The 24,268-nt window shown below is 40.7% G+C and overlaps 1 protein-coding gene across 3 annotated transcripts; it reads right to left on the bottom strand.

Annotated features, from left to right (window-relative positions):
- Positions 1 to 56: 56 nt before the first annotated feature.
- On the bottom strand, positions 57 to 23,219 carry capslb (calcyphosine-like b). Of its 3 annotated transcripts, none has more exons than XM_085168102.1 (6): positions 23,031 to 23,219; positions 20,560 to 20,697; positions 18,787 to 18,964; positions 18,282 to 18,491; positions 18,011 to 18,127; positions 57 to 315 (listed from the first exon to the last, which is right to left on the bottom strand). In XM_085168102.1, the coding sequence occupies exons 2-5, from the start codon at positions 20,694 to 20,696 to the stop codon at positions 18,026 to 18,028; spliced, it is 627 nt and encodes a 208-aa protein (XP_085024228.1). In that variant the 5' UTR covers position 20,697; positions 23,031 to 23,219; the 3' UTR covers positions 57 to 315; positions 18,011 to 18,025. The 3 variants fall into 3 exon arrangements, with proteins under 3 accessions (XP_085024228.1, XP_085024229.1, XP_085024227.1); XM_085168103.1 differs by lacking the exon at positions 18,011 to 18,127 and adding an exon at positions 6,886 to 6,989; XM_085168101.1 differs by lacking the exon at positions 18,011 to 18,127 and having other exon boundaries at positions 23,031 to 23,217.
- Positions 23,220 to 24,268: the final 1,049 nt, after the last annotated feature.

Genomic DNA, 24,268 nt, shown 5'->3' with positions numbered 1-24,268 from the left:
TGTAATTAGTAATGAAAAATGTGCACACGATACAAAAATGATAAAAGTCAGACCAATCTGTGTAACTGCATTTATTTAGAATATGACTTCTAACTGAAAATATGACAGAATTCAGGCTGCAGAATTGATCAGACACATCATTATGATCATTTAAAACAAATTCTGTTTGTCGGAAATCCATGAGGTGCTTAGATTCTGGAGTTTTAATGTGATTCAGAGCTTCCAAGCGTTTTTCATCATTAGTATAAAGTAGACGTCGCTGTCGATGGAGGCGCTGACGCCACTGTAATAGTTCATAAACTCATCATGGGTTACCTGTCAAGTACAAGAAACCTGCTTTAATGACAGCTTAAATACATAGAGATCAAACACGACAGTACTTCAAAGTGTTACTATGAAGACAAACAGCAGAGATGAAGAGGAAGGAGCCAACTTTATTCATTGGTTAGATCAGAATGAAACAGCGGCCTGTTTCTTCTTGTGTGGCTTTAAAGTTTAAAAGGAAAATTTAAAAAAACTAGAAAAAAATTTACATTTCCTGCGAAAATGCTGTGTGGATGCCTTAACGCTGAAGATGTCTGCTGAAAAAAGCTGAAAAAGATAAAAATAAGTTGCAAAAAGTTGTATGGCAGTGATAAACCGAAAATTCTGCTATAAATAAGGTGCAGAAGCAGAAATTTTAGCTGAAAAGTGGTGAAAAGCAAAAAATTCTAATGAAAATGAGTAAAGAAGCTGAAATTTGTACTGAAAAGAAACGGGCACGAGCAGGATTCGAACCTGGCCCTGATCTCATGGCGGCTACTCATCTCACTGAGCCAAACTCTTTCTCGCAAAAAAAGAGACTGACAACTCTTCTGAAATTAGCAGAAGTTGTTGATAATTGTGCTGATAAGGGATGAAAAGGCTTAAAATTCTGCAGAAAAGAAGTAAATCAGCAGAATTTCTGCTAAAATAAGGTAAAGAAGAAGAAAATTCTGCTAAAAAGAGGTGAATCAACAGAATTTCTGCTGAAAAGAAGTAAAGAAGAAGAAAATTCTGCTAAAAAGAGGTGAATCAGCAGAATTTCTGCTGAAAAGAGGTAAAGATGAACATTGCACTGAAAAGAGGTGAATCAGCAGAATTTCTACTGAAAAGAGGTTTTTGCTGAAAACAGCTGAAAGAGCTGGAATTTGTGCTGAAAATGGGTGAAGAAGCTAAAATCTGTGTTGAAAAGAGTTAAAAATGTTCAACTGTGAACTGAAAATATTGTTGCCACAAGCGGGATTTGAACCCGGGCCTCCCGCTCTGAGAACGGCTGCTCATCTCACTGAGCTAAAACACAGCTCAACCTGGCAAGCAAAATCAGTGACTACATTGAAAATATGTTCCATTAATTTCAATGGTCAAAAGTCTTAGCACACATTAGCAGAAAAAGCAGAATTTTGTTTATAGCAGAAATAGCAGAAGTTTGAACATAGTTCTTATACTAAAACATAGTCTTTCTTCTAAATCATAATATTTGAACCAATTGATATTATTTCTGCCAAATCACAGTATTTCTGGTAAATCACAGTGTTTGTGCCAAATGACAGTATTTGTACCAAATCATAGCATTTGTGACAAATCATAGTATTTAGCTAAATCTGTGCTAAAACATAGTATTTCTGCTAAAACTTAGTATTTATACTAAGTAATATTTTTTCTTCCAAATTAGAGCATTTGTGCTGAAACATAGAAAATTCTGCCAAATCATAGTATTTGAGCCAAATCATACAATTTGTGCAAAAACATTATTTATGATTTAGCAGAAACACTGGGACTTGGTAGAAATACTATGATTTACATGAAATACTTTGACTTAGCAGAAATACTATAATCAAGCAAAAAGCACTACAGCATAGCAGAAATTCTATCATTGAGCAAAATTACTAGGATTTGGCAGACACTATGATTTAGCAGAGATAATATGATTTGGCAGAAATACTAAACTTTGGCACAAATACTATAATTGACTACAAGTACTATAAGATAACAGAAATACTATGATTTAGCAGAAATACAGTGTTTTTGCAGAAACACTGTAATCTCGCTCAAATTCTATGAAATAGCAGTAATACTATGATTTGGCAGAAATATTACATTTTAGCACAAATACTATGACAAAGCAGAAATACTATGACTTAGTAGTAATAAAATAACATAACAGTTATACTTCGATTTTCCAGACATACTATGTTTTTGCACAAATACTATGATTTGGCACAAATGCTATGATTTAGCAGAAATACTATGATTGGGTACAAATACTGTGATTTGGCAATAATACTGCGTTTTAGCACAACTACTGAGATTTGATTGAAATACTATGATTTAGAGAAATACTATGACTTAGTACAAATACGATGCTTTGGCACAAATACCATGATTTGGTTCGAATACTATGATTTGAAACAAATACTATGATTTGGCAGAAATACTATGCCTTAGTAGTAATACTATAACTTAATAGATATACGATGGTTGTGCACACATTCTATGTTTTTACACAAATACTATAATATGGCAGAAACACTATGTTTTAGCACAAATACCATGATTTGGTATAAATACTATGATTTGACAGATATACTATATTCAGCACATATACTACAACATAACAGAAATTCCACGACTTAGTACTAGTACTATAACATAACAGAAATATTATGATTTGCTACAAGTACTATGATTTAGTACAAATACTACAAATTGGCAGAAATACTATGTTTCAGCAAAAATACTATGATTTGGCTGAAATACTATGCCTTAGTAGTAATACTATAACATAACAGAAATATTATGATTTGGCACAAGTACTATGATTTAGTACGAATTGGCAGAAATACTGTGACTTACTTGTAATACTACAACATAACAGATATACTGTGATTTTGCAGACATAGTATGTTTTTGCACATATACTACGAAATTGCAGTAATACTATGATTTTTAAGGAATACTATGATTTGGCAGAAATATTATGCCTTAGTAGTAATAGTATAACATAACAGATATACTATGGTTTTGCAGAAATTCTATGTTCTTGCACAAATACCACAATATGGCAGAAATACTATGTTTTAGCACAAATACTATCATTTGGTAAAAATACTATGATTTGGCACATATACTATACTCAGCAGATACACTATGACATAACAGAAATTCTACGACTTAGTAGTAATACTATAACATAACAGAAATAGTAAGTGGGCACAAATACTATAATTTGGCAGAAATACTATGATTGGGTACAAATACTATGATTCAGCTGAAATACTGCATTTTAGCACAAGTTTTGAGATTGAAATACTATGATTTAGAAGAAATAGAAAGTAGTATGGAATTAGCAGAAAGCGCATAACAGAGTTTGAACTGAGAAAATCGGCTGAAAACTGAGGAAGTAGTTAAGTGCCGAAAAACGTACGGAAGCAACTTGAAGATGAAGAAAAGATAAAGAACTAGAAAAATTTGCATTTCCTGCGAAAATGCAGTGTGGATGCCTTAACGCTGAAGATGTCTGCTGAAAAAAGCTGAAAAAGTTGAAAAGTTGCAAAAAGTTGTATGGTGGTGAAGAAACTGAAAATTCTGCTGAAAACAGGTGAAGAAGCAGAAATCTTTTGCTGAAAAGTGGTGAAAAGCAAAAAAATCCTACTGAAAGGGGTAAAGACGTAGAAATTTTTGCTGAAAAGTGGTGAAAAAAAAAAAAGGTTGCCATGAGCAGGATTCGAACCTGGACCTCCTGGTCTCAAGGCGGCTACTCATCTCACTGAGCCAAACTCATTCTCACAAAGAAGAGGTGGAGAGACTGACAGTTCTGCTGAAATGAGCAGAAGTAGCGAGAATTGTGCTGATAAGAGGTGAAAAGGCTGAAAACTTTGCAGAAAAGAGGTGAATCCGCAGAATTTCTGCTGAAAAGAGGTAAAGAAGCAGAAAGTTGCGCTGAAAAGAGATGAATCAGCAGAATTTCTGCTCAAAAGAGTTTTTTCTGAAAACAGCTGAGATTTGTGCTAATAAGAGGTGAAAAGGCTGAAAATTTTGCAGAAGATCTGAATAAGCAGTATTCTCTCAATAAAGAGAAACAGGAACTCAATAGTGTGGATACCTTTGAGGGCAACCACACAATGAGGTGCCTCACCTGATTGACATCCATCCATCCACTCTTTCATCCAATCAGCCATACAGTTTAATCTATTTTTTTCTTGTTTAAAATTGGAAAAACAAAGTAACAAAATAGGCCCATTTTGATTTGCACAAAAAATTATTGAAAAAACAAAAAACTCAAATCAAAATAAGGCAATAATCTCGAGGTGTTCTAATGTGTATAAAAAAAATTAAATAAAGCAAAGTATGGGGGTAACATTTCTAATACTTATGAAATTTAGTAAAAACTGTAAACACATTAAATTGCAGTCAGATGGCTCTTTAGACAGAGGTCATCTGAATCTAACTGTAAATGGAAATGCATTGCCAACTGTAAAAAGACAGGTTTATGGATAGATATGAAGTCATTTATGAAATAAAGAGAGGACGTGTAACATGGTAGACTAATGTGCCTGTGTTAATTCAGCTCCATATTATTGTGTGAAGTTGCACTGGGTTGGGAGTGGTTTTTTGTGTGTGTCACATTTTTGGTGAGCCAATGGCTGGAATGGGGTTGGACTAATTAGAGGCAGGTGTACTTGATTGCACTGATACACTGGTCTACTTATAGCCCACACTACAAACATTGCTGTGTCATTTTGTCTCTCTGTGCAGGCCAGGGCCTATTATATGCCACAGCCTAAAGGCAGCAGAGTTGCAGAGGCTGGAGTGACCACTGGCTATATGCTTGCAGGGTGGTGGGTCTCAGAGGACAACTTCTAACCCTGTTAAAGGCAACACGTGGAGTGCAACTGGCAGTGTGGCATAGCCGGGCCATGGGACTGTGTGTTTTTATTTGATTCATAAATGGGACATTATCCTTTATCTCTTGATTTTTTTGTCAATAAATTATCTTTTAGAATTTTATTGACTGTCATCTTTTTGCCCACGACTGAGACGGTTGGTCAGACCTAGAATCTTTCTTTGGGTGTGTTACAACTGGCATTGTCGACAGGGTATGGCCACCATAATCTGTAGTGGGCAAAAGTAAGATGACTGATCAGAGTGAATCACAGTCTGGCCCAAATAGGGAAGCATCAGTTTCTAGTGCAGGGTTTAGGCCCTTTGGTATGATCCCTATGTTTAATATGGTCACAACTAAATTTAGAGGGAAGGATTCAGATATTAGTCTAGGTCAGTGGTTCTTAACCTTGTTGGAGGTACCGAACCCCACCAGTTTCATATGTGCATTCACTGAACCCCTCTTTAGTGAAAAATAAAATGTGATTTTTTTACTGGTGCACAAAATGAGCCATGCATGTCATGGCGGAGGCTCTGCCGAACCCCTGAGACCGACTCACCGAACCCCTAGGGTTCGATCGAACCCAGGTTAAGAACCACTGGTCTAGGTGAATGGAAAAGTAATTTGCAGACAACATTTGCTTTGCAAGGAGTTCCTGTAGATTTTAGAGCAGAATTAACATTGTTGCTTAGAAGGCAAGGCTAAAAGAGAGATTTTAATTCTACCACCAGAGAAGCGTAGTTCACCTGAGCTAATTTTTAATGAGTTAGATAAGTTGTACAGGGATAAAACAACTACTTCGGTCCTGCACTCTCAGTTCTTCAATGCTTGTCAAGAAACACATGAAGACATCAGTTCATTTGCACTGAGATTACAAGAACATTTTCTCAGGTTAAAGAGGAAGGACCCTAGAGGTATGAATGACGAAGATATTCTTCTTAGAGATCATCTGGTTGAAGGCTTGAGAGACACTGCCCTTAGAGGTGAATTCAGAACAAAAATTCTAATGAATGATCAGTTGACATTTGCAGAAATTAAAGCAGAACTAATCCTGAGGGAACACGTTTATGGTGAAATGGTTGATCCAGTCCAGTGTTTTGCTGCCAAAGGGGAAACATACAAGACCTGTAATGCTAAGGATATGGAACAGATCAAATCAGAGTTGTGGGATGACATGAACAAGCAAATGACCACACAATTCAATGATTTATCACAGACTTTGATCAAAGAAATCCGATTAGAACTTCATCAAGCTACACAAAAGACTTTGGACTGGAAACAGACTGACCAGTACAGATCAAGAAAGAAAGGAGGGAGCAGACCCAGAGTCTACTCAAACAGGTATGATGAACAAGGTAGCCCCATCTTTAACACTTGTTCCCAGCCAGGCCACATAGCGCGGTTCTGTAAAAGCAAGCCTAGATCTGGATTGTTAAACTAGACAACACCACTGTGGTGGCCCAGACAGTGGGTTGTGTCGATGCCAATGGGCCTCAAACTGATGTGAAAAAACTGATTGGAAAAGTTCCTAAAGTCAGCTTGTGTCTTGATGATGTCCCAATATAGTGTATTCTGGATACTGGATCAAATGTGTCACTGATAAAGAACAGCTACTTCTCTAAACACTTTGGCAGTAATGGTATGAAATTGAAGGATGCAAGCAGCTGGCTGGCGCTCGAGGCTGCAAATTGACTAGATATTCCATACCTGGGTTATGTATTGCTACATGTGAAGATTGGACAGGTGGAACTCCCTGAATGTGGTTTGTTTTTGGTGATTAAGGACCAATGTTTAACTGACAGTGAAGGCGTCCTGGGTATAAATGTTATTTCACAGTGTTACGAAAAAATGGATCAGGAGAAGCCATTAGCCTACCTCTCCTCTAGTGGGGCCGAACAGAGAGCTTGGACTACTGCTTTTCAGATTTGTGCCAGTCAGGCACGGTTTGCAGCTTCAGATGGGTCCATTGGGTATGTACGTACCATAAATCGCCATCCTATACAGATTCCTCCTCGGAGTGAGATGTTGGTTTGGGGTCGTACGAAGACTGGAGTGGACGGCAGGGATTATCAATGCCTGGTGGAACCTGTCGAGGTGGGTGAAGTCTTAATTGCTAGAACAATATCTACAGTCCATGATGGGAGGCTTTTGATTAGGGTCCAAAACCTTAATGACTCACCAATGTACCTTTACAGACATCAGAAGTTGGCTAAGACTTTTAGTATTGACCCAGCAGACATCATACAAGAGAATAGTGTGAACATGAATCATGTTGGTGTAAACACAGTTAGAGTGAGTATGGACCAAACGCAAGCCCTGCCCAAGGAGGGCAGCATGTTCCCTGATTTAACTGGTCTTCATTTGTCCACAGAGGAATTGGAGAAACTGCAGGCTTTATTGCATAAGCACCGAGCAGTGTTCGCTGTGCATGAGGAAGAGTATGGATTGACAAGCACCATGCAGCATTCAATTTCTACGGGCAATGCTGCACCAGTCCGTGAGCGCTATAGACAAATTCCACCAAAGTTATATCAGGAGGTGAAGAGTTTGATTCAAGGTATGTTGGATGCTAACATCATTGTGCCTAGTTGCAGTCCCTGGGCTTCTCGGATTGTGTTAGTTTGTGTGGATTATCGTAAACTTAATGCTGTGACCCATAAAGATGCTTACCCTCTTCTAAGAATAGAAGAGTCACTTGCCAGTTTGGGTAACGCAAAGTATTTTTCCACACTTGATCTTGCCAGTGGATATTGGCAGGTTGGGGTGTCCCCACCAGACAGAGAAAAAACTGCCTTCACTACACCCATGGGTTTATTTGAATTCACCAAAATGCCCTTTGGCTTGTCAAATGCACCAGCCACTTTCCAAAGGTTGATTCATGTATGTCTGGGGGAAGAAAACTTACAGTCTGTACTTGTCTACTTAGATGATGTAATAATCTATTCTCCAGATTTTGACACCCACTTGGTTCATTTGGATGCAGTCCTTGGTAAGATGTCCAAGCATGGCCTCAAATTAAAACCCAATAAGTGCTGTCTTCTAAAACCAGAGGTTCCGTATTTAGGTCATCGTCTTTCAGCAAAAGGGATTGCTCCAGACCCTGGCAAGATTAAAAGTATTCAAGAATGGCCTATTCCAACTACTGTGAAACAGTTACAATCATTTTTGGGTTTAGCAGGCTATTATCGGAGATTTGTGAAAGATTTTGCAAGAATTGCCCAACCATTAAATCAAATATTAGTTGGAGCATCACAAAATTCAAAGAGGAAGGATGTTCCCTTGTCCACTAAATGGAACTCTACATGTGACACAGCCTTTAGTGCTTTAAAAATGGCTCTAACATCTGCACCAGTGTTGGCTTTTGCTGATTTTAATCTACCCATCATCTTGTACACAGATGCCAGCAACCAGGACTTAGGAGCCGTACTTGCACAAGTCCAGGATGGAAAAGAGTAATTGCTTTTGCTAGTAGGAGTTTGAGCCCTTCTGAGAAGAATGATAAGAACTATAGCTCCTTCAAACTTGAATTTCTGGCCTTGATCTGGGCAGTAACTAAGAAATTTGCTGAATATCTGTATTGTGTACCCTTTACAGTTTACACAGACAATAATCCTTTGGTACATTTGAGTTCAGCTAAACTTGGTAGCTTAGAGCAGAGATGGGCAGCATGCCTGGCTAGTTTTCAATTTGAGATCAAATATAGGCCAGGGCGTATTAATCAGAGTGCAGACGCACTATCCAGATATCCATCACATGTTGCATCCGAGGCTACAGAGGGACAAAGGGAAGAAGTAGAGGTTTCATCCTTTAAACAGGTTGAAGTAAATGTGGTCAAAGCAATGTGTGTTGGCGTAAGCAACTGTAACACACCCAAAGAAAGATTCTCGGTCTGACCAACCGTCTCAGTCGTGGGCAAAAAGATGACAGTCAATAAAATTCTAAAAGATAATTTATTGACAAAAAGTATCAAAAGATAAAAGATAAAACAGTCCAGTGTCCCATTCATGAATCAAATAAAAACACACAGTCCCAAGGCCAGAGCCAGCTATGCCACACGGCCAGTTACACTCCACATGTTGCCTTTAACAGGGGTAGAAGTTGTCCTTGGAGACCCACCACCCTGCAAGCATATAGCCAGTGGTCACTCCAGCCTCTGCAACTCTGCTGCCTTTAGGCTGTGGCATATAATAGGCCCTGGCCTGCACAGAGAGACAAAATGACACAGCAGTGTTTGTAGTGTGGGCTATAAGTAGACCAGTGTATCAGTGCAATCAAGTACACCTGCCTCTAATTAGTCCAACCCCATTCCAGCCATTGGCTCACCAAAAATGTGACACACACAAAAAACCACTCCCAACCCAGTGCAACTTCACACATTAATATGGAGCTGAATTAACACAGGCACACTAGTCTACCATGTTACACCCCTCCCTGCTGAAATGGTCATTGTCCCAATGACCATGTAATCTATAAATATTAGTCTCCAAATCTCTGTGGAGGCAGTCCTTTGGTTGTTCTTGTTGACCGTCTGGGTTCTTGATGAACTGGTCCTGTCTCGATGCCTTCTGGGCCAGCCTCGAGAGGGATTTCTGTAGAAAGCCAAAACCCAACCCAGGGTGGAGCAGCTGGAGATCTACCAGTGTGTGGCAATGCATTTCCAGTTTTTAAATCTTCCTGCCTAGCCGTCTCCACCTCACTCCTAGAGTTCTGCATATCTTGTTGCATAGGTAACAAACAAGGTCTCATTAAGTTACGATGCATCACTTTCTCAACATTTCCCCCTTCTTGTCTAATCACATACACCGGCAAATCAGGATCTGCTTGTTTTATGACGACATAAGGTCGCTGCTCCCACCTATCTGCCAACTTACCTCGGCCCCTTGCTCTCAAGTCCTGTAGCAATACTCTCTCTCCAGGCAGCAATGGAAGGGCATCTGCTTTCAGGTCATGATATTTCTTTTGCCGGGACATTTCAGAGTCTCTATGGTCTTGAGCTTTCCGGAAGGCATACTGCAGCCGTCTCTGATGGCATTTCACCCAGTTGCTTACAGAAGAGCAGCCCACATTTTCAGTAAGGCCCATCAGCCGATCCTGGGGAAGAAATCCATGCCTTCCAAACATCAAATAATGTGGTGAATATCCTGTAGAATTGTGCACTGTATGGTTATATACCTGGATCATCTCAGGCAGGTGATCTCGCCAGTTTCTCCTCTCTTCACCTAATGTGCCCAGCAACCCCAAAAGGGTCCGATTAAGCCGTTCACAGGCCCCATTTCCAGCTGGGTGATAGGGTGTTGTATGATCCTTCTTTATGCCATACAATTCACACAGCTCCTGCACTAGTTGCGATTCAAAGTTAGGACCTTGATCTGACAGCAGTCGTCTCGGTGCACCGAAGGGCTGAATTACCTTGCTCCAAAGTGCTTTAGCTGTTGTCACTGCAGTCTGGTCTTTTGTAACTGCAGCCCAAGCAAATTTACTGAAGTGATCCACCATGACCAAAACATTATGATACAGATCTTCTGGACCACCTATAGACAAAAAGTCTACAGACAACAGTTCCATGGGTGTAGAAGTCTTAATGGGAATCAAAGGAGCATGTTTCGCAGCAGCCGCTTTACGCAGGACACAGGCCTTACATTGGGAACACCAATTTATAACATCAGCATTTAGTTTGGGCCAGAAATATCTTCTTTTAATGAGGGATATTGTTTTTTCTGGACCCCAGTGTCCTGCATATTCATGATACAGTTGCCATATAGAATACTTCTCACCCTCAGGAACCAAAAGTTGAACTACTGGATCGACCTCCTTGGTATCACATAATGTCCGACACAGCACTCCATCTTTTAGTGACAGTCGTTCCCAGTGCCGCAGAAGACAGAGAACAGGTTTAGACTCCTGTTGCCTCTCACGCTTATTTGGCTGATGGCCCCTCCGTAGATACCAGGCCACCCTTCTTAGCGTTGGGTCCTCCCCTTGCAAGGCAGACCACTGAGATGGCGTGCGTTCAGGAAACAGAGGCACACCACAGGTTACATTTTGTAAACTCTCCTGGTTAGAGTTGCTTACGCCAACACACATTGCTCTGACCACATTTACTTCAACCTGTTTAAAGGATGGAACCTCTACTTCTTCCCTTTGTCCCTCTGTAACCTCAGATATTACAGGTGATGGATATCTGGATAGTGCATCTGCACTCTGATTAATACGCCCTGGCCTATATTTGATCTCAAATTGAAAACTAGCCAGGAGTGCTGCCCATCTCTGCTCTAAGCTACCAAGTTTAGCTGAACTCAAATGTACCAAAGGATTATTATCTGTGTAAACTGTAAAGGGTACACAATACAGATATTCAGCAAATTTCTTAGTTACAGCCCAGGTCAAGGCCAGAAATTCAAGCTTGAAGGAGCTATAGTTCTTATCATTCCTCTCAGAAGGGCTCAAACTCCTACTAGCAAAAGCAATTACTCTCTCTTTTCCATCCTGAACTTGTGTAAGTAGGGCTCCTAAGCCCTGGTTGCTGGCATCTGTGTACAAGATGAAGGGTAGATTAAAATCAGCAAAAGCCAACACTGGTGCAGATGTTAGAGCCATTTTTAAAGCACTAAAGGCTGTGTCACATGTAGAGTTCCATTTAGTGGACAAGGGAACATCCTTCCTCTTTGAATTTTGTGATGCTCCAACTAATATTTGATTTAATGGTTGGGCAATTCTTGCAAAATCTTTCACAAATCTCCGATAATAGCCTGCCAGACCCAGAAATGATTGTAATTGTTTCACAGTAGTTGGAATAGGCCATTCTTGAATACATTTAATCTTGTCAGGGTCTGGAGCAATCCCTTTTGCTGAAACACGATGACCCAAATACTGAACCTCTGGTTTTAGAAGACAGCACTTATTGGGTTTTAATTTGAGGCCATGCTTGGACAGTTTACCAAGGACTACATCCAAATGAACCAAGTGGGTGTCAAAATCTGGAGAATAGATTATTACATCATCTAAGTAGACAAGTACAGACTGTAAGTTTTCTTCACCCAGGCATACATGCATCAACCTTTGGAAGGTGGCTGGTGCATTTGACAAGCCAAAGGGCATTCTGGTGAATTCAAACAAACCCATGGGTGTAGTGAAGGCAGTTTTTTCTCTGTCTGGTGGGGACACCCCAACCTGCCAATATCCACTGGCAAGATCAAGTGTGGAAAAATACTTTGCGTTACCCAAACTGGCAAGTGACTCTTCTATTCTTGGAAGAGGGTAAGCATCTTTATGGGTCACAGCATTAAGTTTACGATAATCCACACAAAATCTAAGTGTCCCATCCTTCTTACGGACTAACACAATTGGAGAAGCCCATGGACTGCAACTAGGCACAATGATGTTAGCATCCAACATACCTTGAATCAAACTCTTCACCTCCTGATATAACTTTGGTGGAATTTGTCTATAGCGCTCACGGACTGGTGCAGCATTGCCCGTAGAAATTGAATGCTGCATGGTGCTTGTCAATCCATACTCTTCCTCATGCACAGCGAACACTGCTCTGTGCTTATGCAATAAAGCCTGCAGTTTCTCCAATTCCTCTGTGGACAAATGAAGACCAGTTAAATCAGGAAACATGCATTTCTCCTTGGGCAGGGCTTGCGTTTGGTCCATACTCACTCTAACTGTGTTTACACCAACACGAGTCATGTTCACACTATTCTCTTGTATGATATCTGCTGGGTCAATAATAAAAGTCTTAGCCAACTTCTGATGTCTGTAAAGGTACATTGGTGAGTCATTAAGGTTTTGGACCCTAATCAAAAGCCTCCCATCGTGGACTGTAGATATTGTTCTAGCAATTAAGACTTCACCCACCTCGACAGGTTCCACCAGGCATTGATAATCCCTGCCGTCCACTCCAGTCTTCGTACGGCCCCAAACCAACATCTCACTCCGAGGAGGAATCTGTATAGGATGGCGATTTATGGTACGTACATACCCAATGGACCCATCTGAAGCCGCAAACCGTGCCTGACTGGCACAAATCTGAAAAGCAGTAGTCCAAGCTCTCTGTTCGGCCCCACTAGAGGAGAGGTAGGCTGATGGCTTCTCCTGATCCATTTTTTTGTAACATTGTGAAATAACATTCATACCCAGGACGCCTTCACTGTCGGTTAAACATTGGTCCTTAATCACCAAAAAACCACATTCAGGGAGTTCCACCTGTCCAATCTTCACATGTAGCAATACATAACCCAGGTATGGAATATCTAGTCCATTTGCAGCCTCGAGCGCCAGCCAGCTGCTTGCATCCTTCAATTTCATACCATTACTGCCAAAGTGTTTAGAGAAGTAGCTGTTCTTTATCAGTGACACATTTGATCCAGTATCCAGAATACACTGTATTGGGACATCATCAAGACACAAGCTGACTTTAGGAACTTTTCCAATCAGTTTTTTCACATCAGTTTGAGGCCCATTGGCATCAACACAACCCACTGTCTGGGCCGCCACAGTGGTGTCGTCTAGTTTAACGATCCAGATCTAGGCTTGCTTTTGCAGAACCGCGCTATGTGGCCTGGCTGGGAACAAGTGTTACAGATGGGGCTACCTTGTTCATCATACCTGTTTGAGTAAACTCTGGGTCTGCTCCCTTCTTTCTTTCTTGATCTGTACTGGTCAGTCTGTTTCCAGTCCAAAGTCTTTTGTGTAGCTTGATGAAGTTCTAATCGGATTTCTTTGATCAAAGTCTGTGATAAATCATTGAATTGTGTGGTCATTTGCTTGTTCATGTCCTCCCACAACTCTGATTTAATCTGTTCCATATCCTTTGCATTACAGGTCTTGTATCTTTCCCCTTTGGCAGCAAAACACTGGACTGGATCAACCATTTCACCATAAACGTGTTCCCTCAGGATTAGTTCTGCTTTAATTTCTGCAAATGTCAACTGATCATTCATTAGAATTTTTGTTCTGAATTCACCTCTAAGGGCAGTGTCTCTCAAGCCTTCAACCAGATGATCTCTGAGAAGAATATCTTCGTCATTCATACCTCTAGGGTCCTTCCTCTTTAACCTGAGAAAATGTTCTTGTAATCTCAGTGCAAATGAACTGATGTCTTCATGTGTTTCTTGGCGAGCGTTGAAGAACTGAGAGCGCAGGACCGAAGCAGTTGTTTTATCCCCATACAACTTATCTAACTCATTAAAAATTAGCTCAGGTGAACTACGCTTCTCTGGTGGTAGAATTAAAATCTCTCTTTTAGCCTTGCCCTCTAAGCAACAGAGTGTCAATTCTGCTCTAAAATCTACAGGAACTCCTTGCAAAGCAAATGTTGTCTGCAAATTACTTTTCCATTCACCTAGACTAATATCTGAATCCTTCCCTCTAAATTTAGTTGTGACCATATTAAACATAGGGATCATACCAAAGGGCCTAAACCCTGCACTAGAAACTGGTGCTTCTCTATTTGGGCCAGACTGTGATTCACTCTGATCAGTCATCTTGCTTTTGCCCACTACAGATTATGGTGGCCGTATCCTGTCGACAACGCCAGTTGTAACACACCCAAAGAAAGATTCTAGGTCTGACCAACCGTCTCAGTCGTGGGCAAAAAGATGACAGTCAATAAAATTCTAAAAGATAATTTATTGACAAAAAGTATCAAAAGATAAAACAGTCCAGTGTCCCATTTATGAATCAAAAAAAAACACACAGTCCCAAGGCCAGAGCCAGCTATGCCACACGGCCAGTTACACTCCACATGTTGCCTTTAACAGGGGTAGAAGTTGTCCTTGGAGACCCACCACCCTGCAAGCATATAGCCAGTGGTCACTCCAGCCTCTGCAACTCTGCTGCCTTTAGGCTGTGGCATATAATAGGCCCTGGCCTGCACAGAGAGACAAAATGACACAGCAGTGTTTGTAGTGTGGGCTATAAGTAGACCAGTGTATCAGTGCAATCAAGTACACCTGCCTCTAATTAGTCCAACCCCATTCCAGCCATTGGCTCACCAAAAATGTGACACACACAAAAAACCACTCCCAACCCAGTGCAACTTCACACATTAATATGGAGCTGAATTAACACAGGCACACTAGTCTACCATGTTACACAACTCTAACCAGGAGGGTTTACAAAATGTAACCTGTGGTGTGCCTCTGTTTCCTGAACGCACACCATCTCAGTGGTCTGGCTTGCAAGGGGAGGACTCAACGCTAAGAAGGGTGGCCTGGTATCTACAGAGGGGCCATCAGCCAAATACGCGTGAGAGGCAACAGGAGTCTAAACCTGTTCTGTGTTCTGCGGCACTGGGAACGACTGTCACTAAAAGATGGAGTGCTGTGTCGGACATCACATGATACCAAGGAGGTCAATCCAGTAGTTCAAATTTTGGTTCCTGAGGGTCAGAAGTATTCTATATGGCAACTGTACCATGAATATGTAGGACACTGGGGCCCAGAAAAAATAATATCCCTCATTAAAAGAAGATATTTCTGGCCCAAATTAAATGCTGATGTTATAAATTGGTGCTCCCAATGTAAGGCCTCTGGCCTGCGTAAAGCGGCTGCTGCGAAACATGCTCCTTTGATTCCCATTAAGACATCTGCACCCATGGAACTGTTGTCTGTAGACTTTTTGTCTATAGGTTGTCCAGAAGATCTGTATCATAATGTTTTGGTCATGGTGGATCACTTCAGTAAATTTGCTTGGGCTGCAGTTGCAAAAGACCAGACTGCAGTGACAACAGCTAAAGCACTTTGGAGCAAGGTAATTCAGCCCTTCGGTGCACCGAGATGACTACTGTCAGACCAAGGTCCTAACTTTGAATCGCAACTAGTGCAGGAGCTGTGTGAATTGTATGGCATAAAGAAGGATCATACAACACCCTATCACCCAGCTGGAAATGGGGCCTGTGAACGGCTTAATCGGACTCTTCTGGGGTTGCTGGGCACATTAGGTGAAGAGAGGAGAAATTGGCGAGATCACCTGCCTGAGATGATCCAGGTATATAACCATACAGTGCACAATTCTACAGGATATTCACCACATTATTTGATGTTTGGAAGGCATGGATTTCTTCCCCAGGATCGGCTGATGGGACCTACTGAAAATGTGGGCTGCTCTTCTGTGAGCAATTGGGTGCAATGCCATCAGAGGCGGCTGCAATATGCCTTCCGAAAAGCTCAAGACCATAGAGACTCTGAAATGTCCCGCCAAAAGAAATATCATGACCTGAAAGCAGATGCGCTTCCATTGCTGCCTGGAGAGAGAGTATTGCTACAGGACTTGAGAGCAAGGGGCCGAGGTAAGTTGGCAGATAGGTGGGAGCAGCGACCTTATGTCGTCATAAAACAAGCAGATCCTGATTTGCTGGTGTATGTGATTAGAAAAGAAGGGGGAAATATTGAAAAAGTGATGCATCGTAACTTAATGAGACCTTGTTTGTTACCTATGCAACAAGATATGCAGAACTCTAGGAGTGAGGTGGAGACAGCCAGGCAGGAAGATTTAAAAACTGGAAATGCATTGCCACACACTGGTAGATCTCCAGCTGCTCCACCCTGGGTTGGGTTTTGGCTTCCTACAGAAATCCCTGTCGAGGCTGGCCCAGAAGGCATCGAGACAGGACCCATTCATCAAGAACCAAGACGGTTAACAAGAACGACCAAAGGACTGCCTCCACAGAGATTTGGAGACTAATATTTATAGATTACATGGTCATTGGGACCATTTCAGCAGGGAGGGATGTAACATGGTAGACTAATGTGCCTGTGTTAATTCAGCTCCATATTATTGTGTGAAGTTGCACTGGGTTGGGAGTGGTTTTTTGTGTGTGTCACATTTTTGGTGAGCCAATGGCTGGAATGGGGTTGGACTAATTAGAGGCAGGTGTACTTGATTGCACTGATACACTGGTCTACTTATAGCCCACACTACAAACATTGCTGTGTCGTTTTGTCTCTCTGTGCAGGCCAGGGCCTATTATATGCCACAGCCTAAAGGCAGCAGAGTTGCAAAGGCTGGAGTGACCACTGGCTACATGCTTGCAGGGTGGTGGGTCTCAGAGGAAAACTTCTAACCCTGTTAAAGGCAACATGTGGAGTGCAACTGGCAGTGTGGCATAGCTGGCTCTGGCCTTGGGACTGTGTGTTTTTTTTTTGATTCATAAATGGGACACTGGACTGTTTTATCCTTTCTCTTGATTTTTTTGCCAATAAATTATCTTTTAGAATTTTATTGACTGTCATCTTTTTGCCCACGACTGAGACGGTTGGTCAGACCTAGAATCTTTCTTTGGGTGTGTTACAGACATGTTACTTGGGGTATACTTAACTTTTAAAAGATGTTTAATTTTTCATCACCTTATTTTCCACATTTTCCAACATGTGCATGATATTATGGTGTCAGATGCTCCTGCTAAAGTTTAAAATATGAAGGTAATGATATGTAAAAATACATGGCTCCCTATGAGCCAAAAGATCTTTGTAAACATTACAGCTCATGAGCACTGAGTGCTCAACCAAGGCAGACTTCACAAATCATCCAATCAGAAGAAAGCTGATTTAAAAGTAGGAGGAGATAAAGCAGCTTGTTTCAAACAGAAGTTGAACTGCAGGCTGCATTAAGGCGCAGTATAAGATAAAGAAGGATGATTTTGAAGTGTGAATCATGCAGAGCTGCTCTGGGAGAGTGCAAGAATAAAAATGTGGAGCAGGAAATCATGAGAACTGATCACCTCTGCGCGAGTTTCATATCTGCATGGAAACAGCACGGCTGTGTTTGTTTACACAGCAGTTTGTTTACATCCAGAAAGTGAAAGAGAAAAAGCTGATTGGTTAGGTTGAACCACAGTAAGAAGCCAGAGTGAAGCAGCCTGCAGTGCGTGGACTAACACGCTAAATGAACGATTTCACTGCTGAGTTTGTATGTTGTCTGGTTCTTTGAGTCCATCTCATTGGAACACATTTACAAGTAAAACCATACAACATACCCTGCAGAACATTACCAGATTCCCCAGTGAGGAAATTTAATCACAGCTTTTCTACAATGGAAAACACCTCAAAATGGAAATACTCGCTGCCCTCCTACCACCACCCAAACACCACGGAGCTCGATTACCAGAACGGCGCTAATTCAGAGTTTCCAGGCATTTCTCATCATCACAATAAAGTAGACGTCTGTATCGATGGAGGCGCTCACACCAGCGTAATAATTCATGAACTCCTCCTGGGTCACCTTCAGAGAGGAGCATAAAGCTTCATCAACGCTGAGGAAAGTTTCACACCTAAAGTCTGTTTCAGTGTAGGAGCTACTGGTCTGTGGGCCACAGTCACTGACCTCCACCCACACAGACACCGCCTGTCTGGCATTCCTGTCAGAAGCTCGTTACCTTTCCGTCTTTGTCATACGGAGAGTCAAAGCTATCCAGGAATGTCCTGAAGACTTGGTCCTCCGTCCACTCTCCGTTCTGGTACTTGGGGTGGTACTTGGGGTTGTAAACACCCTGCAGGTCTTCGATGGTGATCACCCCGTCACCCGTTTTATCCAGCTTCCGAAACGCCTGCATGACCACCTCCTTCCGGGCCTTGGACATCGGCGGCTGCAGTTAACAGAAGGGGAAGTTAAAGGAGTGAAGATTCAGTTCAGTCCAGCTTATGACACATCATTCAGTAGTTTGAAACAGACGATCGCTGACTGTAGATTAAAACATCCATGCCATTTAGGGGCCTTCACAACTATTTTTTATTCAGAGCAGCTGTCTACCTTGAAATACGAGCATTGAAACCACAGTTGTTAAAAACGTATGGAAGGAGGACTTTGAGGGTATTTTTTTAGTTCTGGCTGACTGATAGGAGGCCATCTCATCTCATGCTCTCATCGTTGGTCTGATTTACCCTGAGAGTGGCAAGGAACTCGTCAAAGTCGATGGTCCCGCTGCCGTCACGGTCAAATTGCTGAAACAGGGCTGTGGCCTCGTCCTTCTCCATCAGCACCCCGTAGTCATTTAACCCCTTCATGAACTCCTTGAAGTCCAGCGAGCGGTTGTTGTTGTCGTCCATCACTCTGAAGGTCCTGACAAACAAAATCAGCGAATCAGACAGCAGCATTTCAGTTTTATACCATTGAAAAGTAAAACTTTATTTAAAAAAAACTATAACTGTCTATATGTCAGTTAAAGTAAAGAAGTAGTAAACTGTATTTTTAGTCCTGAGTCCCCTGATATTTGAGCTGCTTCAGAACAGACAGTTTCACTTCTGTCTTTACCGCTTTCATGTAGCTTTAGAAAAAAGAAACATTGTTTCCTTTAGTCAGCGCTGGATGAAGGATTCAGATTCTGATGTGTGAAGTATGAATACTGTCATTACTGTGTCTGCAGCTCACCAACTGATCTTATGAACTTTAACAGACTGTTTGTGTTTTTAAATCATCATCCAGTTGTAGAGCAGCAGAGTATGCAGCAGCTCAAACTGAAAGTACTCCAGTACTGCAGTGCTGGGAGTAAATGTGCGTATTACAGGACCTGAGGTTACTGCAGAGTGTACAGCTGAACATCAGCGGAGTAAAAACCACAAGAAGAGCAACAACACGACGAAGACAAACACAACAACATCCTGCAGCCGTGCAGACTCAGCGATGATCTGACAGGAAAACCTCAGCGTAAACATCGATGTGAGTGCTTCATTACTCTCATCTGACCCCGAAACCCGCCGCCACTGCATTAAAGGGACAAATCACAGCCGGCAGAGGACCTACACTCCACGACATTTACTCCACTGCATTAAAGAATAACTGAGAATGTCTGCCTGAGTCATGAACTGATCTGAGGGAAGGGCCCAGAACAGACAACTGCAGATGGAAGTGACAAGCTTTGGTTGACTATAGAGGTCCCTATAGTTTCTGATCATGGAGAAAAGAGACCTGCGAAGGACTCTGAAGCAGTCTGAAATTAAAAACACAGACTTTTTTTACTTCTAAAGAGAATAAAAAATCTTTTTTTAAGGGTCCAGGGATTTTACATTAGGGGGGCTAACACAACAGAAGAATTAGCAGCTTCGCAGCAGGTTCTCATGTTTGTAGAAGCTGACATTTGTTGTTCAGTTTGATAAAATGGAAAAAGGAACGAGTGACTGGAGTCTATTTTTCAGTGTGATGATGAAGCTCGGGCATCTTTACGTGTTTGCGAACTTATAATAATTTTGATTCTGTTTCTTAACTCAGATTTTTTATGTTGGTACTACCAACCTCTGTATATTTTATATATTTATTTTATTTTTACTCTATTTAATTTGTAAAATATGTGCACACACACACGCACACATATATACACATACGTAAATATACATATTTAGTATACACATTCAGTAATATGCATACACTCTTATATTGTACATATATTTATTCATATAATTCTCAGATTTAGCCATTCTTATATTTGCTTGTTCTTATGTTATTGTACTTTGCACACCTCTGTTGCTTGTGAAGCTCGCACACAAGAATTTCACTCACATGTACTGTACCAGTGTACCTGCACATGTGATGTGACAATAAAAGTGATTTGATTTGACATCTTTATAAACACAGAATTTCCTTCTTTTTTTTCCTTCTTCTTTTTCTTCTGGATTGGAATGTTGGATGTGTGAGCACACGTGGGAAGTGGTGGAGCTCACCTGCCCAAACCTTTGATCCCAGACGAGCCTCGAGTCAGACACTGCAGCCGGAGTCTCTCTATGGGGTCTGAACACTCGGACAGCTGGCGCTTGGCGTTCATCGCCATCTCTCTGTCGTGTCTCGATGTGCCCGCCATCCTTGACATAACACAGACCAATCAGGTTTCACTCTGACAGCTGATCTATACCTTAACTCAGCCTACAGTGTACTGTGTGTGTCTGTCTGACCTCAGCCAGATAAAATATGAAATGTTATGTTAAAAAAATTTTTTAAATGTCACTTCCTGGAGGTGTGACAGATATCTCCTAAATCATATTTAGACAAAGCGTCATCCGTTGAACTGCCATGATCAGCCAACCAGGACGCTCCAGAAAACCCCATCCATGGATGTTTTTCTATCCCTGTGATTATCTTCACTGTTGTGTGCAGGACCAGACTTTAGGTTGAGGCCACAACCACACCTGACCCCCTATTAGCTCTGTCTACAGGCCCAGGTGTGTTTGGACATGAGGGCTGTGGTCAGATAGTCTGTTTTGATAACTGTTTCTTCATTTCTTTCTTATTTCTATGAAGATCATGTCACGGAACATTGAACATTGAGATCGATATTGTGGGACTCTTTCTTATTAATTCTTATTGATTATTATCCATCCTGTGTTTTGGTTTTAGTTGGTCGTTTAGAGTTTTTAGTTCATTACGTTTGAGTTTTTCTGTATTTTACTTTTTTCCTGTGTTTCTCTCTGAACTCTGAACTGGATCAGTCTGAACTGAGAACCTGCAAGCAGCAGGACGGGTTAAAAACTCTTCAGTCTGGATTTTTGTTGAGTCTGCATTATAAGCATTATTTCCTTTGTTTTATTTACTGTGATTTATCTTTACTGTAGAAGAGTGACATGGTTACATTAATTATGATATTTAAAAAATAAATATCAATATTATCAATAATGCACAAATATTAAATATTTAAATAATGCAAACAATTTTGTAATCTTTCTTTTTACACATTCACCGACTCTGTGAACTTATTTATTTCACTATTTTACTAAAACATCAAAGAAATTAAAATAAACTGTGAAAGCCCTCTGTATTATTTTATTGTTTTGGCTTTTAAATGAAGTTTCATTCAGCTCTACTTTCATTTATTAACTGATTAGATTTCATGTAAATATATTTAAATCTATTTCATTTTTCTGTTCTAATTTATCTGCTTTATTCAGCATTTGTTTTGTTTTATTCATTTTTGTTGCCTTTGATCCTTTTGTTCTTATATGTTAATGTTATATTCAAGTTACTTGTACTGTTTTATTATTTCTTTTGTTTTTTCATATTACATTGTCTTGCTGTCAGTCATCTGAAGACTATTTTAAATTCGCTCACCTGTATGAGAGATGTTAAAAAAGAGAGGATCACAGAGTTTGTGTCTAAACTGATCCAGATATTTATAACAGCTTGAAGTCTTAAAAAAATCAACAACTGATCCACAGCTCGCACATCTTCTTACTCTGTAATGTTGCTGTCAATTTCTTGATATTTATTTATAATTTGTCAACCCTGAATGTTTTACTTGGTGACTTGTATAAATTGTGCTTTTCCTCACATCTTAACATATTGTATTGATAAATAGTCTAGTTTGTTTTTGTCAATGCTACTGTACTGGAGCAACTGTAACCCAGATAATTTCCCTAGGTATTAATAAAATATTCTGATTCTAAAAGACAAACAGCTCCACCTGCTGGAGGCTGGAAGCACCTGCAGGCTGAACATTAAAAATTAAAGAAGGAAAAGTTTTAATTTCATTCCAAGAAAGAAGTTAAAAAGGAGAGAGCAGGCCCGATATCAGCAGCAGTTTGTAATGAAGCAAAATATTTATTTATTTACGAAATTATGGTTAAAATAAAAACTGAAGTACAAGTATTTCAGATTTGAAGTACATTATATCACAGTACCACACGGAATATTTCTATTTTATTCTACAAATAAAGTTTGTACAGTGAAATATTTCAGATTTCCTTCATCTTTCTGACAACTGCAGCTACTCTCAGCAAAATAACCACATGCGTTAAACAAACGCAGGCAGCAGGATCGTTTTCCTGCTCTGTGGTCACACTAAATCATTTGAATGTTAAATGAAGCTTCAGCCTCTGTCACCTTACTGCTTTGCCTCCACTAGATAACCTCATTATATTATATTATATATATCTGTGTGTGTGTGTGTGTGGAGTGTATGGTAACATAAATGTGTGTATTTATTGTGTCGGGCCTGTGAAAACAGTAGCTGCTCTTCATACACAGACATACAAATCAACAGCCGATGCTCCAGCTGTTAGTTTGAGGCTCTTACTGTTGTGTCTGCTCCCTGCTTTTATTTTTAAATCTCCACACTTCCTGCTGATTCTTGTTCATCCTCAAAGGTTCTGATTTCCAAAAGCGAGAAAATGGAAGCGTAATGGAGGATCTGAAGGTGTGTTACCTGTCCTGCTGTGTGTCCGCTGTCTGTAGCTTAGTGAGGATGAAGAGGTAAACACGAAGCCCAAGAGGAGGAGGATCGGGGTAAGCACAGAGAGGAGTCCGACTGAGGAGTTTTAACACTTTAACCTTTAGATTCTTTCTCCCAGTCTGCCCCTCCCCAAACGATACTCCGTTACCATGGAGACTTGCTGACCCATTCTGCGTTGTGATTGGCTCTCCCATGCTCAGTGGGAGGTGTTTCGGTGTTTCTCAGTGAGTAACCGGAGGTATATGTTTAGTTCAACAGAGACTAAATTTATGGCGTTAATAACCGGTAAACTGAAGTGATAGTGATAGTATTTTTTTAATTAGGTCTTTTCCTTCTTCCACAAACATATTAATAAAAATGTAGAAAGATGTAGAAATATATATTAGAATATATATTTTAAAATATACAGTACTGTGCAAATGTTTTAGGTAGGTGTGAAAAAAATGCTGTAAACAAAGAATGCTTTCAGAAGTATAATTGATTGTCTATTGGCCCCAAATTAATTCTGCAGCAGAGCAATGACCCCAAACATACAACCAAATGCATTAAGAACTATCTTCATTACAAAGAAGAACAAGAACTGCTGGCCCCCTGATCTCAACATCATCAAGTGTGTCTGGGATTACATGCAGACACAGAAGGATGGGAGGAAGCCTACATCCGCAGAAGATGTGTGGTTAGTTATCCAACATGTTTGTGTGATCCACACAAACATGTGGTCACAATTTTGAGTTAAGTGGCGTGATATATGGAGATTATTATACATGTTTTATGTTGCTGGTTTATTGGTGTAATTTAAATCTGCAACGTCATGTAAGTTCTCTGTTGCCAAAAGAGTGTATAACACTTTGGGCAGTAGGGGGCAGCAGCGTGCTTTGTGAACTGAGTGGGGTGCATAGCTGCCGTAAGCTTGCATTCTGGCAAGACTGGCCAGGCGAAAGGCAGCGTGTCTCCTGTGTTAACATTCTCTCTTGTGTTACAGGTAAGTATGGTGTTTAAAAACACAAACAAATACACAGCTGGACACTGTTTAGTGATTGTAAATTTGATTCTTTTTACTGAATAGAGTTTTAATGAGTCACTCATCAAACTGAATCAGGTTTTTGAGCTACTTCACAAGTGCATGGCACAACATAGAAGAGCCACCTCCACAGGACAAGACTCAGCAGTGCATCTGCATCTTAAGGACAAAGGACACTCTTTCGAGGATA

This window comes from Neolamprologus multifasciatus, chromosome 7 (genome assembly GCF_963576455.1).
Source record: "Neolamprologus multifasciatus chromosome 7, fNeoMul1.2, whole genome shotgun sequence".
Lineage (NCBI taxonomy): Eukaryota > Metazoa > Chordata > Actinopteri > Cichliformes > Cichlidae > Neolamprologus > Neolamprologus multifasciatus.
The sequence above is the reverse complement of the archived record's forward strand: the minus strand, read 5'-3'. Positions and strand labels throughout refer to the sequence as shown.